At 55.6% G+C, this 27,971-nt stretch overlaps 1 protein-coding gene across 1 annotated transcript; it reads right to left on the bottom strand.

The window, feature by feature from the left end:
* Positions 1–895: 895 nt before the first annotated feature.
* Positions 896–27,253, bottom strand: LOC104633536 (scavenger receptor cysteine-rich type 1 protein M160). Its single transcript, XM_075738501.1, has 25 exons — positions 27,092–27,253; positions 25,697–26,026; positions 24,385–24,732; positions 23,302–23,637; positions 22,624–22,953; positions 21,458–21,787; positions 20,848–20,967; positions 20,677–20,710; positions 17,325–17,500; positions 14,728–15,060; positions 14,282–14,611; positions 12,596–12,925; positions 11,888–12,211; positions 10,993–11,322; positions 10,401–10,730; positions 8,945–9,283; positions 7,953–8,282; positions 6,658–6,987; positions 5,069–5,395; positions 4,583–4,912; positions 3,683–4,012; positions 2,819–3,151; positions 2,236–2,565; positions 1,517–1,633; positions 896–1,369 (listed from the first exon to the last, which is right to left on the bottom strand). Exons 1-25 carry the CDS (start codon positions 27,183–27,185, stop codon positions 1,227–1,229), a joined length of 6,984 nt encoding a protein of 2,327 aa, XP_075594616.1. The 5' UTR covers positions 27,186–27,253; the 3' UTR covers positions 896–1,226.
* Between the last annotated feature and the right edge of the window lie 718 nt (positions 27,254–27,971).

Raw genomic sequence — 27,971 nt, 5'->3', positions numbered from 1 at the left:
GCTCCCCTCTCAGCCATGGCCTGGGGGGGCGATCTCATGCTGGCACTGCCCAGCTTTTCCAGTCCATCTTGAGATGTTTCTTCCAGCACCTGGTGAGCTCCTGGAGCTTCCCTGGCAGGCTGTAGGGGACAGATTCACCTAGGATAAGAAGCATGGGGGCTTGCATGGAGGGCTTTCATTTTATTTCTGAATGTGATGGACCCCAAGCAACCCTGACTGATTGTGTTCCTAATTTGGGGACCCTGCTCTCCAGCCCTTCTGAAGCGTCACAGGATAAAGGACAAATGTGGGTAAACCTTTGGTTCTGCACCTTTCCCGGTTTTGGGATGTCCTTCATCTCTGGGGAAAATGGAGAGAGGACCAGGCACAATGTACCTGTGTTTCCTTCTGGCAAGTGGTCTTGGCAGATGCCATCTCCTGCTGTTGGGACCTCTGCTCGTTGGGTCTCCTGGCCTCCCATCATCCCGGGTGTTTTGGGGGCACAGCCCTCAGTTTGAGAACCTGACGGACCCTGAGGTGAGACTGAGAGCGGGGTCCCTCTGCACTGGGATGCTTTTAGGCATGGGGTGCCAGTGGAGAACCACAAGGTACCAGGCAAGAGCACGTCTTGTGCCCCCATGGACCTCAGCAGGGAGGTTCCCTGCGGTTGGGTCCCCAAGGGATGGTCGCAGGCTGGCAGCATAGGACAAGGAAAATGGGGCTCTGTGGCCGCCCCAAAACGCATCCAGAGAGGACGGCTGAGGATTTGGGGTTGTGGGGTGAAGTGCATTGCAGCTCTGGCACCTGGGATGGTCAAGAAATGAGGGGACTTGCCTCCAAGGTCTGGGGAAGCCGTGGCAGAGGAGCACAAAAGCAGCTCATGTCCCACCCCCAGCACTCACACCCATCATGCCTGGAGGGTTGGGGATCCCCTTTTAATCATTTGCGCCCCTTCTTCTGCTCCGTTAGCTCAGCCTTGTGCCGGCCGCCAGGTTCATCAGGCTCCTCCGGAGCCACAGGGGCTGCCCGGACGGTGCCGAGGTGGGTTAAATAAACATCACCAGACTGGGAGACCCTGCCTTGGCCGGCTATTTTGGGGCTCCTGATACATCATCGGTACCGGCTGTTTTCCAAATGTCCTGCCCATCAGCTGCTGCTTTGCAGCCTGTGGGAAAGCAGATTAGGGAAATGTGGGGGCAGCGGGAGCCTGGTGCAACCCCCGTGGCGTGGGCTTGGTGGGGCTGGCATCATGGGGCAGTATCTTCCTTCATGAGCTGCGTTGTCTCAGTGTCAGCATCCTCAAAGACTTCTGCCTTGGTGGGGAGGTAGATGGATCCCACGGGCTGGAAGGATGTTGCTGCAGTGCTCTGGTCCCCAGGGTGCCGGTGGGCTGTGAGATGGAGGGGACACCGGGCTGGCACCAGGCTCTGGCAGCTGCTGAGCTGATGCCTGTGTCCGCATCCCCCCGGGTTTCAGGGTGGCTGGAGTGGGGACTGTGCGTTGGTGAGGGGACAACACACAGGGGTGGGATTGTCACCTCCAGCCTGGGCTGCTGCCATGCATCTCCTCTTCAGGTTAAGCCACAGCAGGGCCCCGCTCAGCAGCATCACCAGGGCCAGCAGCGCTATCAGCACCGAGCAGGATGGTGAAGCACCTGGGGTTGGGGAGAGAGCGGGCTCAGGATCCCATCTCCAGCCAAGACCTAACACCAACCACAGCCTGACCTGCGCCTGCCCAGCAGCTCAGCTGGTGGCAGAGATGGGCTTTCCGTAATTAAGCTTGGCAGTAAGACCCATTTCCCTGGGTGGATGATGGGGTGGGGGGTCAGAGTGACCTTCCGTGTTCTTGCTGCTCTTACAACCTCCACCAGCTCTCTGGTGTGTTGTTCCACTTCAGATTTGGGGTGCTACATCTCACACAGGTCTATTTCTGACCCTCCTCCATCTTTCAGAGTTGTCCCAGCTCTACCACAACCTATCTGAGAAATGGGGGCTGGTCCTGGAGGGAGCCCAGAGGGTTTGTGGTGGGGACAAGGAAATTTGGGCTCCAAGAAGAAATGAGAGGGATAAATGTGTTTTGGGTGGGGAAGGAGTCTCTGATGCTCCCAAAGGTGACAGAAAATAAGGTGCATCCCCCCCGAAGAAGGACCCTCAAGAGCTTGCTGGGATGAACCTGCACCACCTTTCCACTTTCTTCTAACCTTGGGACCTTTTCCCCCCACCTGGCGCAGACACGACGGAGGATCCTGGTGCTCACCCTTTGGCTCTGTGCACACCACGCCGGCTGTTGAGCCGTGCCTGCACAGCCCCGGACCCATCTCTCTCTGCTGGCACTCCAGGAGCAGCGACTCAGTCCCCCGGCAGCTCAGCCCCTCCAGCAAGGCACGGCCGTCCCCCTGGCTGAGCTGGGCTCTGACGTGCGCGGACTGGGCTGGCCCACAGCCCAGCTGCCTGCAGACCACCTCGGCTTCCAGCAAGCTCCAGCCGCTGCTGCACACCCCGTGCCAGGTAGCGTTGTAGAGCACCTCCACCCGCCCCGCACAGGGACCGGAACCGTCCTGCACCCGCACCTGCAAGGGGTTTGTGCCTGAAAGATGGAGCAAAGGGGGTTAGATGGCCGCACTGACCCTGTATGCTGATGGAGAGGAGCATGCAAGGCGCCCACGCTTGGAAGGATGGGTGTGCATCCAATGTGCCACCTCTACCTGCTGCACCATTGGCCCTCCCCAGCTCCCTTGCAAGGTCATTTCCATCACTGATGTCCCACCAGTGCTGCCACCTTACCAGTCCCAGATAAAACTCTTTTTTGGGGTATCTGAGCATTTCCCCCCGGGGACCACCTGAGCACACGACTCCTGCGTCTTCCTCATGGTTGCAGTTATGGACTCCCCAGCCGCTAAGGCTGCACTGGGAGAAGGTGGTCTCCATGCCGGTGCACTCCACGTCATCCAGCCAGATGGGATCTGACCCGTGCCCGAAGTGAGCTTGGCCCGGGGCTGACACGGCTGTCCCGCAGCCCAGCTGCCGGCAGACCACTTTGGCATCCTTCAGATCCCAGCCGTCATCACAGATGGTCCCCCACTGTCGTTGGTGAAGCACCTCCACTCTCCCAGCGCAGCGGTTTGGGCCATCAGCCAAGCGGACCTGCGTCAGCGTCTCTGTGATGTTGGCATCTGCCAGGAGAAAACCAGTTAGGAAAGGAGAACAGGGCACATATCACCTTGCCAAAAAAAAAAATAATCCACAAACCAGAAGCCAGAGTGGAAATACAGAGTCATTATGGTCCCCTGTAGCAAGGGATGCGACCCCCCCAACCCTTCCAGGGGAGCCTAGCCATAGGGATGGACTTCAGTTGCACCTTCATGCCCTAAAATGGTGGCGTCTCCTCCGTGCAAGCATGTGGACCAGGCAATGGAGACCAGGCCGGGGATTTGGGGCCAGGTGGTCCCCTCGAGGCAGGGCTTGGCTCGCTTAGTGCCATGGGGGAGGGGGATGAAGGTTTCAATGAGATGTTGGTTGTGAATGGGGTGGGAACACATTGCTAGTTGGGCACAAGTCTGGCCAAAAAGAGGCTACGACTCTTTGCCAGCCCCCTTCCCCAAAAACCACACCTTTCCAGAGCTAGCATCACCCTGGAGGCAGCCAGATGCAGGACAGACCCTCCTGTTCCCCCTGCCCGCATGACCTGTATCACAGAGACATACCCGAGCACACCACGCCAGCGTCCTCTCCGTGGTTGCAGTTGGTCTGTCCCCAGGCGTGAGCTCGGCACTGGGCGAGGTTGTCTTCACTCCCGGTGCAGCTTGTGTCATCCAGCCAGATCTGCCCCGTCCCCTGCCCGAAGTGAGCCCGGCTGGGGGCCATCACGGCCCTGCCGCAGCCCAGCTGCCTGCAGACTACTGCCGCGTCGTTCAGGTCCCAGCTGTCGTCGCAGACCGTCCCCCACAGCCCATTGTGGAGCACCTCCACCCTCCCAGCGCAGTCGTTTGGTCCTTCTGCCAGGCGGACCTCTGCCACCTCTGCCCCAGCCAGGTCTGCGGGCAGAGAAGCAGGCAATGCAGTGTGAGGGCAAGAGAACCACACATCTGGGGGAACTTTCTGGTGGCACTGGCCAGGATGCAAACCTAGGGCAGGTGCCCAACCACGGAGGGATGGGAGGACAGATCCTAACCTGAGTCCTACCTGCAGAGACACGCAGGCAGGCATGGCCCTTGGGGCTTCGTAAGCACCACCAGGCACCTATGTTTGGCCTCCCAACTCAGTCCCCGATGGGGAAAGGGAGAAATACATCTACTTTCTCAGAGCCTCGCTGGGACCCAGCAGAGTCTCCGTGCAGCCTGCATCCTAAGCCAGGCATCGATGTCCCTTTTTCCCCCCTTTCCCGCTCAGCTGTGCCAAGGACGGTTGGACCAGGGCAGCTCCACAGGCTACTGGGGTGTGGGGATGGAGACCAACACCATCTGCCAAGAGGACAAGCCCCCATGCCCTGGAAATCTCCCTGCAACCAATGGTCCTGGGGTCAGGGTGGAGAGGAAAAGGGTTTTTTTGGGGGGTGGGGGTAGCCCTAAGCTGTGCTTTTAGGTCCTCGCAGGAATGAGCATCACCTGAGCAGACCACGCCAGCATCCTCTTCATGGGTGCAGCCGTTGATTCCCCAAGGCCTGGCCCGACACTCCATGATGGTGCTTTCCCTCCCGATGCAGGCAACTCTGTCCAACCAGATGGGATTCAGCCCCCTCCCAAAGGAAGCCCCTGTGGGGGCCGCGATGGCCGCCCCACAGCCCAGCTGCCGGCAGACCACTGTCGCGTCGATCAGGTCCCAGCCGTCGTCACAGACGGTCCCCCATTGCTGGTTGTGAAAGACCTCCACCCTCCCAGCACAGTGATGTGGGCCATCCACAAGCCGGACAGTCGTTGTGTTGGTTGTGCTGGTGTCTGGAAGCACCATAGAAATGTCATGGTGGGTTGGGGACACAGACGGTGCTGGTGGCAGTCCAGGAAGGACTTGACCATCCCGCTGCCACATCAACCCGGAGGCAGCAATATGCAGGATGGACACCCCCTTGCCCCCCCAGAGATCCCATGACATACCTGAGCACACCACACCAGCGTCTTCTCTATGGTTGCAGTTACTCTGTCCCCAGGGACGAGCTCGGCAGTGGGCGAGGGCATCCTCGCTGCCGGTGCAGGCCACCTCATCCAGCCAGATCTGCCCTGTCCCCTGCCCGAAGTGAGCCCGGCTGGGGGCTGCCTGAGCTCTGCCGCAGCCCAGCTGCCTGCAGACCACTGCTGCATCGTTCAGGTCCCAGGCGTCATCGCAGACCGTCCCCCACTGCCCAATGTGGAGCACCTCCACCCTCCCAGCGCAGCGGTGTGGCCCATCCACCAGCCGCAGGTCAGCTGAGCTGAAGTTGCCTGCTTTTGTGGAGAGAGAAATAGGTGGGCACATGGCTGGAGGGCACCCCCACATCCTTGGACCACCCCCTGCCTGCATCCCTGGACCACCACCCAGGTGCACCATCCCGAGTGCCTCCAGGGAGGAGCAGGGCAGGGCCAGCATTCGGGTATTGGTAGCATTGAGTAAAAAAACCGCATTGACATGGCCAGGTGCTCCTGTTTTACCAGAGGCAGAACCCTGGGCATGATGCCTGGCTGCCAGGTTTGGGTTAGAAGGGATCTTTAAAGACCATCTAGTCCAACTCCCCTTCCATGGGCAGGGACATCTTCCACTAGATCCGGTTGCTCAAAGCTCCCTACAACCTGACTTTGAACACTTCCAATATGGACTCATAGAATGGTTTGGGTTGGAAGGGACCTTTAAAGATCACGTAGTCCAGCCTCCCCTGTGATGAGCAGGGACATCTTCGACTAGATCAGGTTGCTCAAAGCCCCATTCACCCTGACCTTGAATGTTTCCAGTGATGTGGCATCCACAACTTCTCTGGCAACCTCTTCCAGTGCCTCACCACCCTCACGGTAAAAAAATTCTTTCTCATGTCCAACCTAAATTTCCCCTCTTTCAGTTTAAAACCCTTGCTCCTTGTCCTGTCACTACAGGTCTTGGTAAAAATTCTCTCTCTGTCTTTCTTGTAAGCTCCCTTTATATATTGAAAGGCTGCAATAAGGCCTGGAGCCTTCTCTTCTCCAGGCTGAACAACCCCAATTCTCTCAGCCTGTCTTCATAGCAGAGGTGCTCCAGCCCCCTGATAATCTCCGTGGTCCTCCTCTGGACTCACTTCAACAGCTCCATGTCCTTCTTGTCCTGGGGACCCCAGAGCTGGACGCAGTACTCCAGGGGGGTCTCACAAGAGTGGAGCAGAGGGACAGAATCCCCTCCCTTGACCTGCTGGTCACGCTGCTTTTGATGCAGCCCAGGATATGATTGGCTTTCTGGGCTGCCAAGTGCACACTGCCAGCTCGTGCCCAAGACCCCACATCCTTCTCCGCAGGGCTGCTCTCAACCCCTTCATCCCCCAGCCTGTACTGACAGTGGGGATTGCCTCAACTCAGGTGCGGGACCTTGCTCTTAGCCTTGAGGTGAAGGTCCAGGAGATACACAGGGGCGAGAGCTGCAAGAAGCCCCAGCCCTGCACACAGCATCTCCTCCGAAGGGGTCCAGCTGCCTGCCCCTGGGTACCGGCAGGAGCTCTGCCCCCAGCCAGCCCCGTCCTTGCTCTCACCTGCGCACACCACGCTGGCATCCTCCCCGTGGCGGCAGTTGTGGACACCCCACATCTTGGCTCCGCACTCAAAGAAGTTGGTTTCCTGCCCTGTGCAGCTCACATCATCCAGCCAGATGCGACCGGATCCCCACCCGAACCGAGCCGCGCCAGGGGCCGAGACGGCCCCCCCGCAGCCCAGCTGCCGGCAGACCACTGCTGCGTCACTCAGGTCCCAGCTGTCGTCGCAAACAGTCCCCCACTCGTTGTTATAGAACACCTCGACCCTCCCGGCGCACTCACTCCAACCACCCACCAGGCGAAGCCTGGGGATGCTGTCAATCCCCGAGCCTGAAAAATACCCAAAACTGAGCATTATTAGGGATATACTTGTGCATCTTAACACTCGCAGGGTTGGAGAAGGCAGGACATCCCCGTGGCACTTCTGGATGGTGTTGCTGCAGCAAGCTCGTATGGCCGTTGCCCTTTATCAGCGATTTGCAGCAAAGTAAGCACAGGGGTTTTTGCAGGGTGGAAGGAGCTGCAGAAGATCCGTTCCACCGTTTGCACCCTGAGGGTGGTTGCACCCTGGTTCAGAGATCAGGACAGGAGAAAGTACACGTGTGTCCACCTGAGAGTCGCCATGCTGGGACGAGGGGATGCACGAGGGTCCTTCCCAGTGTTTCTCCCTGCTTTCCTTCCACTTTGCTTGGAAGCTACATCACCTAGGTTCACCTAGCTCTACCTACTTCTTGCCCTAAAGAAAATGGCAGGGATCTTTTTCTGGTTGTCCCTGTTCTGACTGCTTCTGACTGCCGCATTGACCCGTCCGTGCAGCTGGACCTTCTATGGCCATGGCTAGACTGGTAGCAGCTAGCTCAGAAGTGGTGCATTACATGGTAATACATGTGGTTACAGCACATCTTTCTGCATTTATCTGCACAACCTAGCATTTTACCGTGCCGGCAGCAAAGGTTGTTCTGCCTGCTCTTGATCTGGGGCAGGGTGCAGTCACATCTGCTGTCACTTGAACAGCACCCGTGCACCTTCATCTACTGCTCCCCAAGGGTGCAGGTGCTTCACCCCATGAAAATGTCTTGGACACCTCCAATGGTACTAGACACTGAGGCATGTCTTAGGCCACGTTACTTTTTTCCCAGTGTATCCTATTTGTCCATGTCTCTGAACACTGTTACTTTAACACGGTTTCTACCAATCTGGGCAATTTGTTGGCCAGCTTGTTCCCAAACTGTTCCCAGCCTGCAGAAGGACGGGGCTTGGTCTGTCTTACAGAGAAAGCATATGGTGAGGGTTACCTGAGCACACAACACTGGCGTCTTCCACATGGTTACATGCATGGTGTCCCCAAGACTTGACCTGGCATTCAGCGAGGGTGGCTTCTGTCCCGAGGCAACTCACCCTATCTAGCCAGATGGGGCCAGATCCTTGCCCAAACCCAGATAAACCTGGGGCTGACACCGCTGTCCCACAGCCCAGCTGCCGGCACACCACAGCCGCATCTTTCAGGTCCCAGCCATCGTCACAAATGGTCCCCCACTGCTGGTTGTGAAAGACCTCCACTCTCCCAGCACAGCGGTGTGGGCCGTTCACTAGCTGCAGGGCTTCCAAGCTCCTCAGGCCCAAGTCTAAAAACAGGATTGGAGGACAATAAATCCTGGCCAGAAATGCCTGCCTGTGCAGTGGGTGGCAACATGGTAGACCTCCCCTTGCAAGGACTCTTGCAAAGTCTCCACCAGCGTGTGGCATTTCTGCTGCTGCTGCTGCAGCCTGGGTGTGCATGCATGAACACTTTTTGGGACAAGCCTGCTAGGACCATGCCCAGTAGATTGTGAACCTGGCCACGTTCCTAAGGAGTTCCTATGATATGAGTATCATCATGGGGAGAAGCAGGCAAGGAGGCACCAAATGCATTGTGCACCTGAGCAAGAAATAGCTTGGTGAACAGAAGGGACTCCCCAAGGACTAGAGACTGTGTGGTAGCATGGATCAAAAAAATCCACGAGGGCAGCTGCAAGCCTGGTGTTCCAGGGCTCTTTGTATGATGGAAAGCCTACATCTTACAGGCCTGGAATTTCTGGGAATTCGAGGCTTTGAATTTCCAAGTACTTTGCCTGAGGGAAGACAGGGACTGGTAGACCTCGAAATGGAAAACACCTTGTGCTCCCTGGTGGGACCACAGGAAAAAGGAGTGGTTGCGAAAGGACAAGGAGGAGCTGGATGGGTGAATTTGGTCAGACTGCACGGTCTCCCCCAAGGGAGGACTGATCCCCGACTCACCGCCACTGACCTGCGGCTGCAGAGCATGCGACACCTGCGTGCCCCTTTGACTTGCAGCTCTTGGCACCCCAGAACTTGACCTTGCATTCGAAGAGGGCCCCCTCCATCCCGGTGCACTCCACAGCATCCACCCAGATCAGGCCATCTCCTGTCTCATACTGGGTAGACCCTGCAGCCGAGTGCGCTGCCCCGCAGCCCAGCTGCCGACACACCACATGGGCTTCGGCCAGGTCCCAGCCATCGCTGCAGATGCCTCCCCAGCGCTGATCGTGAAACACTTCAACTCTCCCGGAACACGAGTCTGAGCCATTCACCAGGCGAAGGTTTCCAAGGTCAGAAATGCCTGATCCTATGACACCAGAGAGCATACACACATTAGGGAGATACTTTCTGCCCCGTGAAACCTCCAGCTGCCAGCAATGGGTTTACACCAGAGGCTGAGAAGCCTTGGGGGGGGGTCAAGGATGCTCTTGTGACACAGAGATGGCAGACCTTTGAGGTGTGATGTAATCTGGCCCAAGTGGTGCCCTAGGCTTAATTAGCATGGGCTTGACCAGACTATAGTCAATGGACCTTATATAGTTTGCCCTCCTAAAGCAGATGCACAGGGCAGGGTCCAGTTGCCAAGACGGAGGCATCCTTGTGCTGTTTGGGACTCCTGGGATACCTCACCTGCCCTCCAACTGCTGCTTCTGAATGACACAGGTTTCCCCATAGGATCTCTTAGCCCAACTAGGGTGAGATGCTACCTTGCCATGCTGGGGTGACTGAATTCAATACTGGCTGTCTCAGTCAGTGACACCCGGATATTGAGCAAAGTCCATCCTGATATTAGGGAACCTGATTGCAACCCAGTGACCCCAGATTCTTAACAGCCACTAAAATGGGCTGTGGTGTTCCTCTGGCAGAAAGTCAGAGCTGGAGAGGAGAGAGAAGGATGGGAGATGGGCTCTTATGGGCTCAAGCAGCTCTGAGCATCACAGGGTACATGTACAATGGATCAACCAAAGCTGTTAGAGAGTCCTCCCTGACCATGAAGCCAGCTTGCATGGGACAAGACTCATTCATATCATTCATACTGCAGTCTGCCCTGCTGTGAAGAAGTAGGTGGCCACGTTGCAATTCACTTGATGGGAATGGTCTCTGGCCCATGCTAATGGCCAGGATTAGTGATAAATAATATCAGCCAAAAGCCTGCCAGAGACCATATTTTTAGCGATAGCCATTCAAATTGGCAAGGTGTTTGTTTTTCTAGGACTTTAATGTCTGCATACAGATGCCCTCTTCCACTAGAATGGACCACGAGGGACTGACTTCAAAGCAAAGGGTCTCCAGGCTGGCTGCAAACTGTTCCTGCATTTGCAAGCCCTTGCACCCATAGGGGAAAGCAGAGTCAAACCCCAGAGCAGGAGGACCATGGTACGGTTTGCTGTGGTGCTTCTGGTGCCACGACACGTGGCAGTTACCTGAGCACACCACGCCGGCGTCTTCTCCATGCTCACATCCATGGATGCCCCAGCCTTTGGCTCTGCATTCGGAGAGGGCAGCCTCTGTCCCCATGCAGCGCACGTCGTCCAGCCAGATGGGTCCCTTTCCCTGCCCGAAGTGAGCCCGCCGCGGAGCCGATATCACCATCCCGCAGTCCAGCTGCCGGCACACCACTTTGGCATCCGCGAAGTCCCAGCTGTCGTCGCACACCGTCCCCCATTTCTCATTATGAAACACCTCGACCCTCCCGGTGCAGTGACTTGGGCCATCCACCAGCCGGACCGGGGCGAAGCTGGAAACAGCTGAGCCTGCAAACAGGCAGGTAGATGCTCAGAGCATCCAGCCCCTCTGCGGGAAGAGGAAGGACCCTGTGTTTTGGCACATAGCCGGTGCTGCATGGGCACATCGCCGCTGAACCCACAGCGTTTCATCCCCATTCTGTGGAGACACTTCTCAAAGGGTTTGGGGGTACTTGACCCAGCAGCAAGTGCAGTGAAGCTGGCACCCAAATGAGATGGGGAAAATTACCGGAGTGTCCTGACCCACTGCTGGCGCTGGAGTAAAACCCACCTGAGCACACCACGCTGGCGTGCTTTCCGTGGCTGCAGCTGCTCTCTCCCCACAGGCTCGCCTGGCATTTCGTAAGGGTGGGCTCTGTCCCCTGGCAGTTGACGTTGTCCAGCCAGACGCGCAGGGATCCAGCACCGAAGTCCGCCCCCTCTGATGCCGGCAGCGGCATCCCACAGCCCAGCTGCCGGCACACAACCTCAGCATCCCGCTTATCCCAGTTGTGGTCGCAGATGGCTCCCCACTCCTCCTGGTGAAGCACCTCAACTCTGCCAGCACAGCGGTGTGAGCCGTTTGCCAGCCGGAGATGAGCTGGCTCAGGGATGATTGAGTCTGCAAACATCCAAGAGATTTATTAATGCCTTCAGCTGGCAGCCAGTTTCCCTCCATGCTCATCATATTGCAATTAAGATCCTGGCCCCTCTTCAAGCTGTCAAAAAGCACAGAGGAAGGGAGAACAGGAGGGCTCACCACCACCACCTGAAATTCCCCCCCCAGGAGCATCCAGCACCAGAGCATCTCCCTGCAGAGGGTGGTATGTGCTGGTCCTATATCCTCCTGGTCCTTAGTCCCACTCCCTGCAAGAATTGGTTGCTGAGTGACTTGCTTTCAATGAAATTCCCCGCAATGAGTTGGTCCTGTTATTGGAGCTGGAGGGTTCCCAGAGGGGTGGGAAATAGGGATCTCTGCATGAATGCCTTCCACCTCCTTAAATAAACACCTTGAGGTGGGAAGAGCAACCCTCTGATGGGACCATCAGCTGCAGGGGGGGTCCGAGAAAACCCCACTGGCTGCTGATGCTGACCCTCAGTCTTACCTGGGGGTGCAGACCTGCCATCATGACACCCCCTCCCTCCCACCGCCTTGTGTGGAGTGATCCTGAAGGAGTTTTGGTCACCTGAGCAAACTACACCAGCATCTTCACCATGGTAGCAATTATTGATGCCCCACGGACGGGCCCAGCAGGTGGACAGCGTGTTCTCTGTCCCCGTGCAGTTTGTCTCGTCCATCCAGATGATGCCATCCCCACGCCCAAACTGCCCCCCACCAGGAGCTGACAGCGCTCGCCCACAGTCCAGCTGCCGGCAGACGACCTCGGCATCCAGCAGGTCCCAGCTGTCATCACACACCGTCCCCCAACGCTTGTTATGGAAGACCTCGACCCTGCCAGCGCAGCGGCTGCCGTAGTTCACCAGCCGGACCTGGTCGCCCTCCAAAGTACCTGAAAGAGGGAAATATGGGGAAGGGCCAGAACGCTGAGATCCCCAGGTAAGGAAAACTGCCCTGGCACCTTCTCAGTTTGCTAGGCATTGCACCAATTGCTGCAAGCTCCTCTGATCACCACGAAAAGGAGCTCGTTGATCCCACGTGCCTGCTGGCACAAGGGTGAGAGGCTGCGAGCTGCATCACAGCAGCATCCCACCCACTGGCATTGGCACTGACCCCTCCAGGAGGATGCCCAAAATTTCTCTAGCCTCCCAGACACGCTGCGACAGCCTGCAGTGGATACACCCATGAAGAGGGCACATATTGTCCAGAGCTCCCTGCAGAGGTGGAAAATCGCGACCCACCACTTCTCGCGTCGTGTCACTCCCAAGGGGGTTACCTGCGCACACAACGCCAGCTTCTCTCCCATGGTGACAAGTGCCATTGCCCCAGGGCTTCATATTGCACGTAGAGAAGGCAGTCTCCGTGCCCATGCAGCTCACCCTGTCAGGCCACATTCGCCCGGGTCCTTGCCCAAAATGTGACCCGCCGGGTGCTGACAGCGCTCTCCCGCAGCCCAGCTGCCTGCACACCACTCGAGCCTCAGCCAGACCCCAGCCTTCGTCACACAGGGATGCCCAGGTGCCGTTGTGGGTGACCTCCACCCTGCCTTCGCAGTGTGTCGAACCGTTGGCCAGGCGAAGCTCAGCAGCCACGGATACCCCTGAAGCTGCCAAAGACATGCAAGGGTAAGTGCACCAGGAGGGCCACAGCTGCTTCTGCTCCAGCCTGAGCATCCTCCCTGTGTGGTGAGTGCCCAACTGACTGAGTGCCCGCAATGCTCAGCATCATCTGAAAAGTGAATTTTGAGGGCTGGTTTTGCAAAGAGGCTTTATTGCAAAGACACCTTATTGCAAAAATACCTTATTGCGTAGTAGAATCATAGAATAGTTTGGGTTGGAAGGCACCTTTAAAAGTTATCTAGTCCAACCCCCCTGCAATGAGAAGGGACATCTTCAACTAGATCAGGTCCAACCTGACCTTGAATGTTTCCAGGGATGGGGCATCTACCACCTCTCTGGGCAACCTGTGCCAGTGTTTCACCACCCTCAGTATAAACAATCTAGTCTGAATCTCCCCTCTTTTAGTTTAAAACTGTTACCCCTTGTCCTATCGCTACAGGCCCTACTAAAAAGTCTGTCTTCATCTTTCTCAGAAGCCCCCTTCAGGTACTGGAAGGCTGCTATAAGGTCTCCCCAGAGCCTTCTCTTCTCCAGACTGAACCACCCCAACTCTCTCAGCCTGTCTCCATAGCAGAGGTGCTCCAGCCCCCTGATCATCTCCGTGGCCGCCTCCAGACTTGCTCCAACAGCTCCGTGTCCTTCTTGTCCTGGGGACCCCAGAGCTGGACGCAGTACTGCAGAGGGGTCTCACCACAGCAGAGTAGAGGGGTAGAATCACCTCCCTGGACTGGCTCATGTTGAGTTTTTATCCCCCAGTACCCCTCCAAGTCCTTCTGTGCAAGGCTGCTCTCAACCCTTTCATCCCCCAGCCTGTATTGATACCGGGGGTTGCCCTGACCCAGGTGCAGGACCTTATTGCGAAGGCAATGTATCGCAAAGGCACTTTCATGCTCCATGCTGCACAGCCCAAATAAAAGAGCTGACCTACACATGCATCAAAAACCCCATCTAAGCCCTGCATCACAGGCGATGGGTGAGACAGACCTGGCCTGGCTGGATGGGCAGGAACTGGGGATGGTGAGTTATGCCTGCAGAAAGCTTTGCATGGTACAGCTTTGTTGTCCCCAAGGCAAACCAGGCTTTGGGGTAGGTTGGCAGTAAGTCACGCATGTGACGGCAAACAAACGGCCGTTTGCTGTTGCACTGGCTTCATGGCAGCAGGAGGTGGGTGAAAGCTTTGCAGGGCAACTTGGCTGCCTGCATGCTGCAGGTGCTCCCCAGCGCTTGCAAAGGGGATGTCACAGGCAAGCAGTCTTGGGAGGGATGCAGGAGCCATCCCACGATCCCTTAGGAAACCCTGAAAAATCTGACGTTGACCCCTCTTGCACCTCGAGCTGTGTTACCTGAACATATCACTCCAGCATCCTCCCCGTGGAAGCAGTTGTTGTCCCCCCATGCGCTGGCCCGGCAGTTGAAGAGGGTGTCCTCAGTGCCAGTGCAGTTCACCTCGTCCAACCAGATGGGATCATGGCCCCTCCCGAAGTGAGCCCCGCTGGTGGCCGACAGCGCTGTGCCACAGCCCAGCTGCCGGCACACCACCGTCGCATCTACCAGGTCCCAGCCATCATCGCAGACCGTCCCCCACATGTGGTTGTGGAGCACCTCCACCCTCCCAGCGCAGCGGTTGGGGCCATTGAGCAGCTGGAGGGTGCCCAGGGCGGTGATGCTGGAGTCTGCGGGTACCCCAAGGGGAACAGTTGGAGAGCAGTTGTGCATCACCACCGGTACAGCAGGAAGGGATGCAGGGCTGGAGGTGATGCACAGCTGGATCGCTGCCATCCCAGGCTACCTGAGCACTCAACGCTGGCGTCCTCCACATGGTGACAGTTGTGTTCCCCCCACGGTCTGGCTCGGCATTCAGAGAGGTCCCTTTCCTCACCGGTGCAGTTGACCTCATCCAACCAGATCTGTCCTGTCCCTTCTCCGTACCGAGCTCCTGGTGCCACCGAGAGTACTGTCCCGCAGCCCAGCTGCCGGCACACGACCTGGCCCTCGGAGGAACCCCAGCCATCGTCACACACTGTCCCCCACGTCCCGTTGTGGAGCACCTCCACTCGCCCAGCGCAGTGGTCGGAGCTGCCCACCAGGCGAAGGAACCCCCCTGGGCTGTCAGCAGCTGCGCCTGCAAAGCCGGGAGGGGAAAGAGGAGGGGAACTGAAATCCTGAGGGTGAACAGGGCTCAGCTGCTTGCATGTTTGAGGTGGCTCCTGCTGCCCAAAAAGGTATTTCAGAGGAGGCACTGACCATGCCACACCTGCCCTGGGCATCTCAGATGGCCCTGGGCATCTTTTTCCAGGCAACAGAGCCCCATTTCTGCATCTAAATGCCTGAATTAACCTCAGTGTGGATCCCACACCCCAGAAGTCCTTTCCTTCCTCATGTAATAGGCAGAAAAAAATGTGTATTTGAGCTTATGCATGTTTTTGTACAAACAGCCAGCAGCAAAGATGCAGCTTCACCATCAAGAGTGGGTAATGCTTTTGGGGTCCAGCTGCGTGGCAAGCTTGCGAAGATGAGCGAGAAGTGCTTGAACTGGGGGTCTTGGCAGCGTGCAAGACCCACAGTGTGAGATTGCTGCTGGTGCCATAGGCACGCTTTTGCAAGAGCACTAACTGAAGGGAGACCACGCAGAAAGGAGCCGTAATTGGACGTTAGTCACGTGGAGAGCTCAACTGGGTCAGCAGAAAAAAATGTTCAAAAGGGATATGATTGCATTGTGTAAATAAGCTTTTTGACCATGGATAATGATTTCCAAAGTGCTTGGGCACTGATCTGTGTGCAGGTCCAACTATCAGCAAGCAAGGGCCAGACGTAGTACTTGGGAAGTCACAGGGGCCAGAAAGAGGATAAAATAGATTAAAAATCAAATCCCTGAGTCATTCAAAGATGAACAGCATCTGGGCAGCTGTGGCACACTGTGTGCAGGCATGCCTAGCTCAGTTCTTTCATTCAGGATGCACAGCAAGGAGCAGGAAAGTCTCTTTGCAATAAAGCGTCTTTGCAATAAAGCACCTTTGCAATAAAGCGTCTTTGCAATAAAAACCTCTCTGCAATGAAGTGTCTTTGCAAAGCTACCCCTCAAAATTCACTTCTACGAGGAGACTAAACCAGATGCATTGCGGGCACTCGGTCTCCAGTTTACAAGCTCTCCTGTCCCCAGCACAGTCCTGACGATGGCTGGCTCTTGTGTTTCATCCTTTCCCTGCTTTCCCTGTGCGCCTTTTGCTCAGCTTCATTATTTTTACTAGAAGCGATGAGGCTACCCTGTGATAAGCAATAAATCAGCCCTGCAGCTGAGACTTAGCAGAGATATAATATATTCCTTGGCAAGTTTCTTGCAAGCACTGCCTGGTCGCATGTATATTGACTGTGGGCAAGTCCCAGCCCAGATGTCTCCAGCCAGCCAGGAGATACTGACTATCAAAGAGAGAAATGCCATACTGAAATTTCCAGGAGCAGGATTTAAAAAAAAAAAAGTGGGGAGATTGTACTGTTTGTGAATAGGTCACCAAAGAAGGAGGAAACCCAAGAAGTTAATGAAAAATTTTAGTTCCAAGAGGCAGTGGCACAAACTGCCCTTAGCAACGAATCAGCCTCAAAATTAAAACAAAATCCCTACCAGCAGGGAAAGCATGTTCCTAATTTTGCTCACTCCAAACCTAATCAGAAGATGAGTGTTTCTGAAAGCAAACCATGGCTGCAGATAAGGGACCTGTAGGGTCTGTGGCTTCCTTACAGCTCTGCCTGAGCACAAGGGTCATGTCTCTTGCCAGCATCTTGCCTGTCTGCCCCATTAGCCCAACAAATACTCAGTTCCTTGTGCTGCACAGCCATGAGCCACCCAGCCTTGTCCTGGCAACGTGGGTCCCTACTTGCTCATCTCTTCATCACACGGGGAGCCACCTCTTTTAATCCACAGTGCTCTTGGGTTTGGCCAAGCCCCCTCCATGCTGCAATACCATGAGCTTGCCATGCACGGTCCAGGATAAGCCAAGATTAAAGCAGGGCAGGAGGCCATGGCCAGCTGTGAGACAGCTTCAGGATTGGGCATGCTTCCCTGCACACTTGTGATGCTCACAAGCCTTTAATTACGGGGCACAAGCCTTTGATTATGGGGCAAGACCATGTGTGCAGAAGTAGATCTGCAATGCATGGCTCTTGGAGTGCAGCAGAGATAGCTGAGCTCCCGACTTTGCATAAAAAACCTTTCACCTGCCTCCAAAACCATCACAAGCCATTCCCCCCTGCCCCAGACCCCCGAGTGAAAACCAGGACCCCCGACCAGCCCCTCTCCTGTGCTCCACAAAGTGCTAGCTGTGCAGGCTGGAGGAGCTGACACAGCTGGTGGGCTCCCTGCAGTCAGCAGCGAAGGCAAACGCCACTCACCCCAAAGGCATGCCATCAGGAGGAGGGTCCTCATGCTCTTGACCCCATCACGAATGAGTTGGTTTCTGCCCCTGGGGTGGCTGGACAAGAGATGGAGACTGCCTGGCATCCCCATGGACACAGGCTGGAGGTTGGAGTGGACTGTCCTTGTGAGAGAGGCCAGCTGAGCCCGGTGTCACTGGTCAACTGATTTCTGCAGCAAGCCCTCCTCCTCCTCCACCCTGCTCCCCCCTGGGAGTTTCACCTCCTGTGAAGCTCTGCCAGGAGGTGACCCTCTGCCCCATGCACCGGCCAGTCTTGTCATCAGCTTGCGAAATGGCAAGCTGTTCCAGGAAAACACGGAGCAAACAAAACCCTCTCGACACTCGGGTCCCGTCTCGTATGTGCCAGCCCCTGCAGGCACCTCGGCTGCCCCGATGTGTCCTGGTACAAGATACCTACTTTCAACAAGCTAAATCAAGCCTTTATGCACAGAACTGGGGAAATACAGCTACATTAGCTTCATTAGGAAGTGTCTGGTTGGGTTTTGGGGGGTGAGGGACCATCCGTTGCAAGAAAATAGGTTACTAAAGGATGGAAACGGCTTTATAGTGGAGGCTGGAGCCAGCATCTGCACTGTAGGCATTTGCCATCAGGTGAACCTGGACACCATCCATGATGAGAAAGGGTCTCATACCTTGTGATGCTTTGGACAGCTCAGGCAGGTTTAGAAAACAAGGGGAACTGCCATTTTCTTATCCTACTGTAGCTGCACTTGCAAGACCCCAAGGGTCCCTTTTGGATTAGAAGTTTGCTTCCCAATTGCTATTGTGCAGATAATGTTCCAGGCACATCCCAGCAAATCACTGCCCCAGGCATGTCCCTAGATGCCAAGAGGATGGAAGAGTTTGCTGTCCTCCCATCCCTTTGTGGTGGCATGCTGAAGTTGTGCAAGGAAAGGGTCGAAAGCCAGAGCAGTGTGCCACTAGAATGAATAAGTTTTGCAAAAGGGTCGTCAAATTAATGTCACTCATGGCTCTGAATGGGAGGGTTCAGACGGAGGTGGGTGCTGTGCTGGTGGTGTATTGAAGATGAGGCTTGCATTGGGCAAGGATGTGACACCTGCCAGAAATAGGGTGGATGGTTCTGCCCATGTCTGTGCAAAAATAAGAAGCAAAACTGGAGCATGTAATGGGAAGAGGAGAGCATGGCCAGGAAGGTCTTAGGCTGAGTTTAACCTGTTCATCCTGGCAAAACCTGAGAGGGGTAGTAGAATGGAGAGCAGATTGCTCTCTGTAGGAATATAAAACAGAAGAAACCCAAACTCGAGAGGCATGCAGAGCTAGGGCTGAAGACCAAAAGGAAAAAAGAAGTGTGCTAAACGAAGGTACAAGGATGAACAGGTGAAAATTAGGCTGGAAACAAGTCGAAACTCATCTCAGAAAGTCAAGGAGTCGGGAAAGGTGACTGTATTCACTTGTACCCAGGCTCAGTGAGCCCAAAGACTTCGTTCCCCTTCTTTGCAAACAAACAGGCCAGCAGCAAAGACATTCCTGACACTGACCATTATGGAAATGCTGTGAACTGTCATAGCCTGACGTGGCCGATGCAGCTCTGGGCAAGGGCGTTGCTGCTGGGGTTGTTTTCACAGTTTGGACAAACAACCACTCTGGAAGTGAGTCATGGTCCTACGCCCCTTCTGCTCCTTTTGAATTTGGGTGTTTTGTCCTTCTGGGAAGTCTGAAATAAAGCCTTCTTGAGATGCTGCAGTTCCTGCAGAACATCTCTGCAGAGTAGCCCATGGCCTGAGCCTGGATCTAGCAGGTGCTGATCCTACATGTTGGAGCCATGAAGAAACCCAACTCATCCCAGCTTTTTTACAAAGACCTTCTCCAAAAGTTGCACTTATTTTATTGCATAAAGTTGGGTCCAAGCTCCTGTTTTCCCCTATTCTGAAGACACTCTACCCACAGAGCTAGAAGGAGCCCTGCGCCTTTGATGTAAAGTTTGGGACAGGCAAGGCTGGACAACTAGGTCTGCTGGGGCAGCAAGCAGGAAGATGAGAAGGCTCAGGTGCTAGCAGGATGAGAAACCCTGAAGTCCCAGGACCGATGTATGTCTGTGGAGGAGCAGAAGATGACCTTGTGGGCACGTGTTGACAGGAGACACCCATCCAGGGGGGCTGTATGGCTGGGGCTTAGGACAAGTAGCAATATGCCAACTAGTCACAGCTGCCAACTGCTGGCTGGGAGGGAAGGAGAGGTGGGAGGGTAGACCTGAAGGGTGTTGAAATACATGTTGTGACTCCTCCAACATGCATGTCTTCTCCCTGCTGCCTCTTGCACCAACTCTTCCCTTCCATACCCTTGTGCGGAGATCAGCTTGGCTCACAAGGCACACCTTCACCACAACCTGGTCAAGCTTCCAGGTCCCTTTATTCCCTCCCCATGACACCTGGACATTCCTCTGACAATGGCTCCTCCTGACTTTACCAAAGTGATAGATGTTTGGGGCTCAGAACTGACTCCATGGGTTGCTCCATTAGGAACGTGACCCTTCCTTGTTGGTGGCTAGGACAATATCTAACCCAGCGTTAGCAATCTTGAGTTCCCTGACCTGATTATCTACAATCCCTCTATAACCAAGGGGCCTATTCTTCAACCACTTTCACCTCTCCAAGTCACTTCATATCCCAGAATCTGTATAATGCTGCATTCTTGTTCTTTCAGGTTTCAGGGTTTTTACTGGTATTCAAAAGTGGATTGAATAAATACAATGGGTGAGGGACTTCTCACCCTGTTCTAGACAGGCTTTTAAGTGCAGTCCTCATTTTGCAAAGGTGGTTGTGTACAGTGCAGGAGAGCACCCTGCTTTCTTGCTCCTGGATCAGGAAGTAATCCTCACTTTCATGGGAGATGATTAGGGGAAAAAGGTTTCATCCCATTAGGAATGCAGTGAGGGTGATGGTACCAATGCAGATGGCTCTGCAGGGGGTTATACAGATTATAGGGGGCTATAGGGCTGGGGAAAGGGATCATAGCTGTTATAGGGCTGGGAATAAGAGGAGTCTCTGCAGATGGGGTTAGGATGCTGGAGACTACCCAGAGGACCAGATAAGGCTTATTCTGAGAAGACCTTGCTTGGAGACTGAGAGACTTCGCAGTGCTCCATGGAGGAACCGGGACCCAGTGCAGTGAGCTGGGGGCTATCGGGCACACAGGGCAGGGGTCTCCGCTCTGCCAGAGGGGATCCTCTCTGCTGACCGTCACAGCGGCTGCTCCGCTCTTCTGGCTCCACAGAACGGGATCTTCTGGGGTCCTGAGGGAGCCTTGCCTTTGACACCAGGAGCATGGCTGCCTAAGCCTCGGATGACGTCCTGGTGTCCTCTGTCTTTATAAGTGGCACATCTGCAAAATGAAGGAGCAGGGTGATGCGTGGAAGGTGCAATCCCCAGCCCCAGTTTGGGGTGCATCCATGCCAGCCAGGAGTGCAACCAGCTCCACAAGCAGGCCAGGTGCACCATGCGCCATGGTCCTGCTCTTACCTCGGGAGCGTCCAGCCCATCTTCCACATCTCATCCACAGGTACAGGACCAACAGGGTCCCACAGAGGATTACACCCGTGCCAAGCAGGCCCGCCAGCACCGAGCAGGAATGTATGAGGTCTGCAGGAAGAGTGAAGCACAGAGGGGATTGGTTGGATGGCCTAACTCTCTCTGCCCCTCTCACCCTTTTCTTCTGCTGCACGTTTTTGGGGTCTTGCAACATTCTCCCTCACTGTCCTCCTGGGGGCTGGGGCTGACCCTCATCAGCAGGAGTGACAGCTCACCCTCTGCTTTGGGAGGGTGGGTGCATGGAAAGCCCCTCATTGGGATAATGCAAACAGACTGTCTTCACCATGGATGCTCAGCTCGCCATGCCCACTGACATGCCTTCACCCAGTTGTCCCACTCTGCTGCTTCACAGCTGCTGCCTTCAGGTGCCGCTACCCTGCTCACCTAGCGGCTCCCAGCAAAAAGGCTTATGGAAACTCTTTTCCTTGCCTGGGAGGGAGCCAAGACCAGGATGGAGATAGGAGCCTTTACCCCACCATGTCTCTGCACCAGGTCTGCCCCAATGCAGACAGAGCAGATGACAGCGGATCCTGGCACTCACCTTTTGGCTCTGTGCACACCACGCCGGCTATTGAGCCGTGCCTGCACAGCCCCGGACCCATCTCTCTCTGCTGGCACTCCAGGAGCAGCGACTCAGTCCCCCGGCAGCTCAGCCCCTCCAGCAAGGCATGGCCGTCCCCCTGGCTGAGCTGGGCTCCGACGGGCGCTGACTGTGCTGGCCCACAGCCCAGCTGCCTGCAGACCACCCCAGCTTCCAGCAAGCTCCAGCCGCTGCTGCACACCCCGTGCCAGGTAGCGTTGTAGAGCACCTCCACCTGCCCCGCGCAGGGACTGGGACCATCTTTCACCCGCACCTGCAAGGGGTTTGTGCCTGCAAGGAAGAGTGCAAGGCGGTGAGTTGGCCCCTCTGACCTCCCACAGGGGCAGAGACCCTCAGAGGGGTGTGCAAGGCACCCACATGCACGGGGACAGGTGTGCATGCAATGTGCTGCCCGTGCCTGCTGTACTGTTGCTGGCTCGAATGCACAGCAGGGGGACAGACAGCCCGAGAGGTTGGTGGCCAGAGGCTTGCATGCAACCACCCGTGGGTCTACACACTGCTTTGCACACCCACATGCTTGCTCCCTCTCTATCTTCGTGGCAATGAGAGCTCCTGACTTGCTCCTGGGCATTTTTTTCTGGTGCCCTTCCGAAGGCAAGCCACCAGCCCCTGCAACCAGCTATGAGGCATGGATTGCCTTACTCCAGCCCCTTGTATGAGATGCCTTAATAAGCAACGTCACCACAGGGCTGGTATCTGTGAGATAGGGCTCATGGGAGACCCACACTCACCTACCCGGTGGCACTGGACTCCTGTGTCTAGGAAAGGTGCACCTGGATTATTTTTTTTTTTAAGCAAGGCTTTGCTCATCACAGGATGCTCTCATTGATGAGCTAGAGGGACATAGTCTATATTAAATCAATATGTTAGGTGCACAACTCCTGTCTAAGGCAGGGTGGCACTTTTGCTCAACTCCAAGCCAAGTGGCTGGTTGAAAGCTGACTTCTGCTCTGATGCTGGGGACGGGGAAAGCGAGTGAGCAGAGAGGAGAGAGCCAGGCACAGCACTGGGGTAGAACAGCAGCTCCAGCACCCATTAAGCCCCCCCCTTGGATGGATACCAACCATCCTGGCTCATCCGCCCTGTTCCCTGCAGCCTGGTGTTACCTGAGCACACCACGCCAGCATCCTCGCTGTGGCCACAGTTGTGCTCTCCCCAGTTGCTCAGCTCACACTTGGTGAGGGCAGACTCGGTTCCCGTGCAGTGAACGCCATCCAGCCAGATGGGATCTGTCCCTGGCCCAAAATGAGCCGAGCCTGGTGCTGACAGTGCCATCCCACAGCCCAGCTGCTTGCACACAACGGCAGCATCGTGGATGTCCCAGGTGTCGTCGCACACGGTCCCCCACTTCTGGTCGTGAAGGACCTCAACTCTCCCCAGGCAGCTGTTCGAGCCATTTGCCAGCCGCAGCAGGCGCTGCCCCGAAGTGTCCGCATCTGTGAAGGGAGCAAGGGGCACATTTATCCACGGCTCCAGTTGCACTTTGCAATGTGCTAATGTGGGAAAATCAGAGCATCCTTCCACACGTGCAGCCTCTGGCTGCCTGGGAAATGTGCTGCACCATCAGGGCTGGCTTGGGGTTTTCTTCTCATTGGGTGGATAAAGAGGGGTTGCAGCTCCAGAGCTTGGGGCTTGGAGCCTGACAAAGGGTCCTGGGGTCAACAGTGACTATGGGAGGGTCTTGGGACGAGCGGTGACTATAGAGTTCCTGGCTACCTGGGACGCGATTGAGCTGATCCTGCACCCCAACCTGCTCGGTACTTATCCCAACCAATGTGGATCACCTGAGCACACCACACTAGCGTCTTCCCGGTGGTCACAGCTGTTGGATCCCCATGGCCTGGCCTGGCATTCAGAGAGGGCAGCTTCTGTCCCCGTGCAGTTCACGTTATCCAGCCAGATGCGGCCAGACCCTTGCCCGAAGTGAGCCGACCTCGGGGCTGAGATGGCCGTCCCACAGCCCAGCTGCCGGCAGACCACCGCTGCCTCAGCCAGGCTCCAGCCGTTGTCGCACACCGTCCCCCACTGATGGTGGTAGAACACTGCCACGCGCCCCGCGCAGCGGCTGGGGCCATTCTCCAGGCGCAGACGAGCTGGTGTATCGGTGACTGTGCCTGCTCCTGATACAAGACACAAGGGGAGCGTCAGACCAGGTGTCCCACAAGGTGCCTCTTCTTGCCACCATGGTGACCCATGGAGACCCATGCCAGAGGGTGTTTTGCACAGGGAGGTTCCCATGTCCACAAAGAGCTGTTGAGGAATATCTAAAGTTTGGGGCTAAGCATCTCAGGTGTGGGCAAAACCAGACGTGCAACCTCAGAGCCTGTGCACATTCAACATGAGCACAAGCAAACCATAAATGGCTGCAATTCTTTTTTTTTTCAGTCTTCCCAGGTGGGCATCCATAAACCCTTAACATGGCTGCTGCAGCGCCCAAAGAGACTTTCTGCAGACCCCAGCTGCCACTGCCCCTTCTTCGAAAAGATTTCAGGCCTTCCCCACCCCATTTTTGCATAGCCCAAGGGCTACTGGTGCCCATAGCATGGTGAGTTGGGACGTTGCTAGGAGCATCTAGCACCTGGTCTGGTGCTTTTCCTCTCTCCTTGATGCCCATGTGAGCACACTTTTTTGCATGCTGCCCAAAGGGCATTGTTCCCTTCCTATTATCCCTACTGCTCTTTACTTTCATGGACCTGTGTGCTAAAGAGTGCCAGCATGGCATGTTGTAGGAGATGGAACAAGGGGAACAAGGCCATCCACCCATGTGTCTGCTGCCCAGCCCTCATCTGCAGCTGTGAAACCAGTATGAATCCCCAGAGCAGAGCATCCTCCACTGAACTTCTCCTGGTCTGCAAGCACAAAGTTACCTGTGCACACAACGCTGGCGTCTTCTCCATGGTCGCAGTTGTTGACACCCCAAGGTCTGGCCAGGCATTCGGACAGGGCAGCTTCAGTCCCACTGCACTGAACATTGTCCAGCCAAATGGGGCCCGAACCCTGGCCAAAGTGAGCTGCGCTATAGGCTGAGACCGCTGTCCCACAGCCCAGCTGCTGGCACACCACGTTGGCATCGGGGAAGCTCCAGTCGTCGTCACACACAGTTCCCCACTGGTGCTCATGCATCACCTCTACTCTTCCAGAGCAGCGGTTCGGGCCGTTCACCAGGCGGAGCTCTGCAGGACCGGTGTGGGTGTCCATACGAAGGGCAGATGAGTCTACAGAGGGCACGAGAGGCAGACCATCAAAACCCCCTTTCTGCTCATTTCTGCAGGACTGTTCTACACTCCACCATGGCTGCTGGCTGTGCCCAGTCACTACAAACATGCAGCCACCTCAGAACCGGCATGGGGGTGATGTCATGTGGTCCCAGCAACCCATGGTCTTTCAGGTTGTGGCTGGAGATTCTGAGGATGCTGGGACAGGAGAAGGAGGGAAGTTGTTTTTTTTTTTTTCCTGGCATTCATGGGGCACCACGTCCTCTTTGCAGGTGGAGGTACCAACTGGGAGGGCTCAACATACCCGTGCCAATGTCTGTTGGGACAATTCTGGCAGGGGTGGCTCCAGCATCTACCAATTGCCGTGAGTGCCTGCACCTTGATCAGCCACCAAAGCTCCAAGCTTTTGGAGCTCCAACCATTTGAAGGCCCACAGTTTGTGGCCATAAGAGTGCTCTCTAGCTGATTGTGGCTTGCCAGAGGCAATGGCATGGAAATCATCCTGTCTCTTATGTTGGTGAGGAATCTGGGTGTTCCATCCTGGCTGTTCTCTCCCCTGCCAAAGGCTGTGCCTCACAGTGCCTGCCTGCAAAACACAACGGGTCTCTAGCCCTGCCTGCATCCCCAAAACATGCAGCTGAAGCAAGGCATGTGGGGTCCTGCTCACCAAGAAGGTGTGTGATGCACAGGGGGTCCCTGTGCATCCCCCCAGAGGTAGTTCAGCTTCTCAGGAAGGTGGAGTTAACACAGATAATGTTTCCAAGCCTGCTTCCCAAATTACTCCCTAGCCTGCAGTCCCTTGGATGGGACAAGCCACAAAACCATCCCTTGTTGGGGCTGTGGGTGCTCTGTGCCACAGGGAGCTTTTGGAAAATTGGAGAGGTCAGCACTCCTTGTGAGGGAATTGCTTTTCAGACCGTATGTCATCATCCGTCCCCATCCCATAATTTCTGCAGGGCATTACCTGAACACACCACACCAGCATCTTCACCGTGGTGGCAATTGTTCTTTCCCCAGCCCTTTGTCTTGCAGTAAGACAGGGCGACCTCCATCCCTGTGCAGTTGACGTCATCCAGCCAGATGGGACCAGGCCCTGCTCTGAAATGCGCGGCCCCGGGGGCTGACAGTGCCGTGCCGCAGCCCATCTGCCGGCATACCACGCCAGCATCCACCAAGTCCCAGTGGTCGTCACACACCGTTCCCCACTGGTTCTCGTAGAAGACCTCGACCCTGCCGGCACAGTGGTGTGGGCCATCGGACAGGCGGAGGGGAACCCACTGGGAAGCAGCCAGGTCTGCAAGAGAGATACGGAGAGGGTCCAGTGTGGAAGAGCAGCACCGTCAAAGGCTGTGTCACTTGCACGAGCTTCACAGAGCCTGTGCAACTGGCAGCGGCTTCTGTGAACCACGGACATGCTTCTGCTTTGGCTCAAAGACAAACAAACAAAACAAACAAATCCAAATCCAGTAAGAGAAAATACTCTGCAAACCCCCCCTTTTGAAAGACAATTATCTTTAAGGGGGCTTCAGAGACTTTTTTGCTTAGTGTTCCAAACCAAGGAAAAGGAAAATGTTGCTGTCTGGAGTGAAAACTCTGGGAAATTGTATGTAGGGAGTAGATGCCAGGCATCTGATGGGAAAGGGGGGTCTGTGTGTGTGCAGCCTGGTGCTTTAATTAGTGATTTGCATGATGTGATATGGAGCCTGCATGGCAAATTGGCCCATGGCCCCTAGCCAAGTGGAGCTGCATCTTAGAGGAGAGCATTGCAAGAAAGGTAGATGTGAGGTGTTTAATCACCATCGTGGTAAGCGCTGGAGTTGCCGAGCTGCTGTGGGATGTGCAGGTTAGGGTCTGGGTAGAGGCTGCAGCATCTCCTGGAGAAGGGGATGCAAAACAAGGTAGGCAAAGGCAGAAAAAAAATAAGAAAAGCACCATCACATCCTGCTTGCAGCACAATTGGTCACCTCCAGGAAAATCTTTGTGTCTGCAGGGCACAGAGCAAAATAAATGTTCCTGTTTGCGCTGGGGGAAGAGGACTTTGTGCCCTTTGTAAATGAACTGGCTGGCCCTGAAGAGCTGGCCAACACAAATAAGCAATTTGTGGTCTTGACTGTCACCGGTTGGTAAGGGTCCAAGCATTTCCCAACCATTCTGTGCAAGGGCAGCAGCGCAGAAGCCAGGATAATTACCCAGCTAACGAGGTCTCCTTCCCCATCCACCACTTTCTTATCCTTTTAAGGGCTGGTGGGTCAAAGGAGACTTTGTCCCATCCATCTGAAGCCCAGTGCCCCCATTCCTGCAGATGTCCGACCCCCTCTTTCTCCGAGGATGTTCCTTCCCCCGTGCAAGAGCCACTCACCGCAGAGGCACACCAGGCAGATGAAGAGTCCTGATCTGGCGAAGCCAGCCAGGTTGCTGTTCAGGGACAGGAAGCAACAACCCAAAACCCCCATGTCTGTCGCATATGCCTTAGGGCAGGTGACCGTCCCAGTGTGAGCTGCAAGCTGAGCTGGGTGCTGTGGGTGGTGAAAGCAGGTTTGTCCCCTCCTCCGCAGCAACAGTGTTTGCCCAGCACTCATCCCTCCTCCTGCACTGAACCCTCCTCCCTGCTGTCCCCAGGATTTTGCCCTCTGATTTTAAGTGGATTAGGTGGCCCCTCACCACCAGAGCCATGTCTGTTAGGAGGCCCCCTCCTTTTACAGCTGATTCTACCCCGTTTCATTCCCATCTCATCAGTCCCCAGCCAGCTCCAGGCTGTGGATCCGGCAGCAGGAAGGTTTGCAATGCTCACTTACGGATGCTTGCACCCTTGGTAAAAGCCAGGCTGCATCTTGCAGGTATCCAAAGGCGAACCCCTGCCATTCAGAGATACCCCCAGGGTGCTTGCGGAGGGCAAGAAGCCTGCTTTCTCCTGCCAAAATAAGGAGTTTTGAGGAGCTGTGTACATTGAATAACATGCTCTGGCTGGAGTCTGTCCTGAAGTCAGGTTGCTGAAGCCATTGTGCATATAAAATGCACAGCCTGTATTCTGAGTGTATCATAATATAAAGCATAAGGAGGGGGGTGGTCCAGAAACCTTGCTGTAGCTGCTGAAATTAAGCTGCAAACACTCTCAGGTTTCAGGCTCAGCCATTAAACTCCCTCCTGAGTTTAAGGGAATTCAGGGAATTTACAGACCGATCTCTGAGGCAGGCAATGGTTCAGTACAAACTCCTGGGTTTGTGCTAAACATCCCCATG

This window comes from Balearica regulorum, chromosome 33 (genome assembly GCF_011004875.1).
Source record: "Balearica regulorum gibbericeps isolate bBalReg1 chromosome 33, bBalReg1.pri, whole genome shotgun sequence".
Taxonomy (NCBI): Eukaryota; Metazoa; Chordata; class Aves; order Gruiformes; family Gruidae; genus Balearica; species Balearica regulorum.
This window is presented reverse-complemented; position numbering and strand designations above follow the sequence as displayed.

Bases quoted from the DNA above. Each gene is read 5' to 3' on its own strand.
- LOC104633536 (XM_075738501.1), bottom strand. From the start codon at position 27,185: ATGGGGGTTTTGGGTTGTTGCTTCCTGTCCCTGAACAGCAACCTGGCT. The intron at 4,013-4,582 runs GTGATGCTCATT...CTCTGCCCGCAG, and splicing joins TGCTGGCGTGGTCTGCTCAG to ACCTGGCTGGGGCAGAGGTG. The intron at 2,566-2,818 runs GTGGTCCCCGGG...TCCATCTTTCAG, and splicing joins CGCAGGAGTCGTGTGCTCAG to GCACAAACCCCTTGCAGGTG.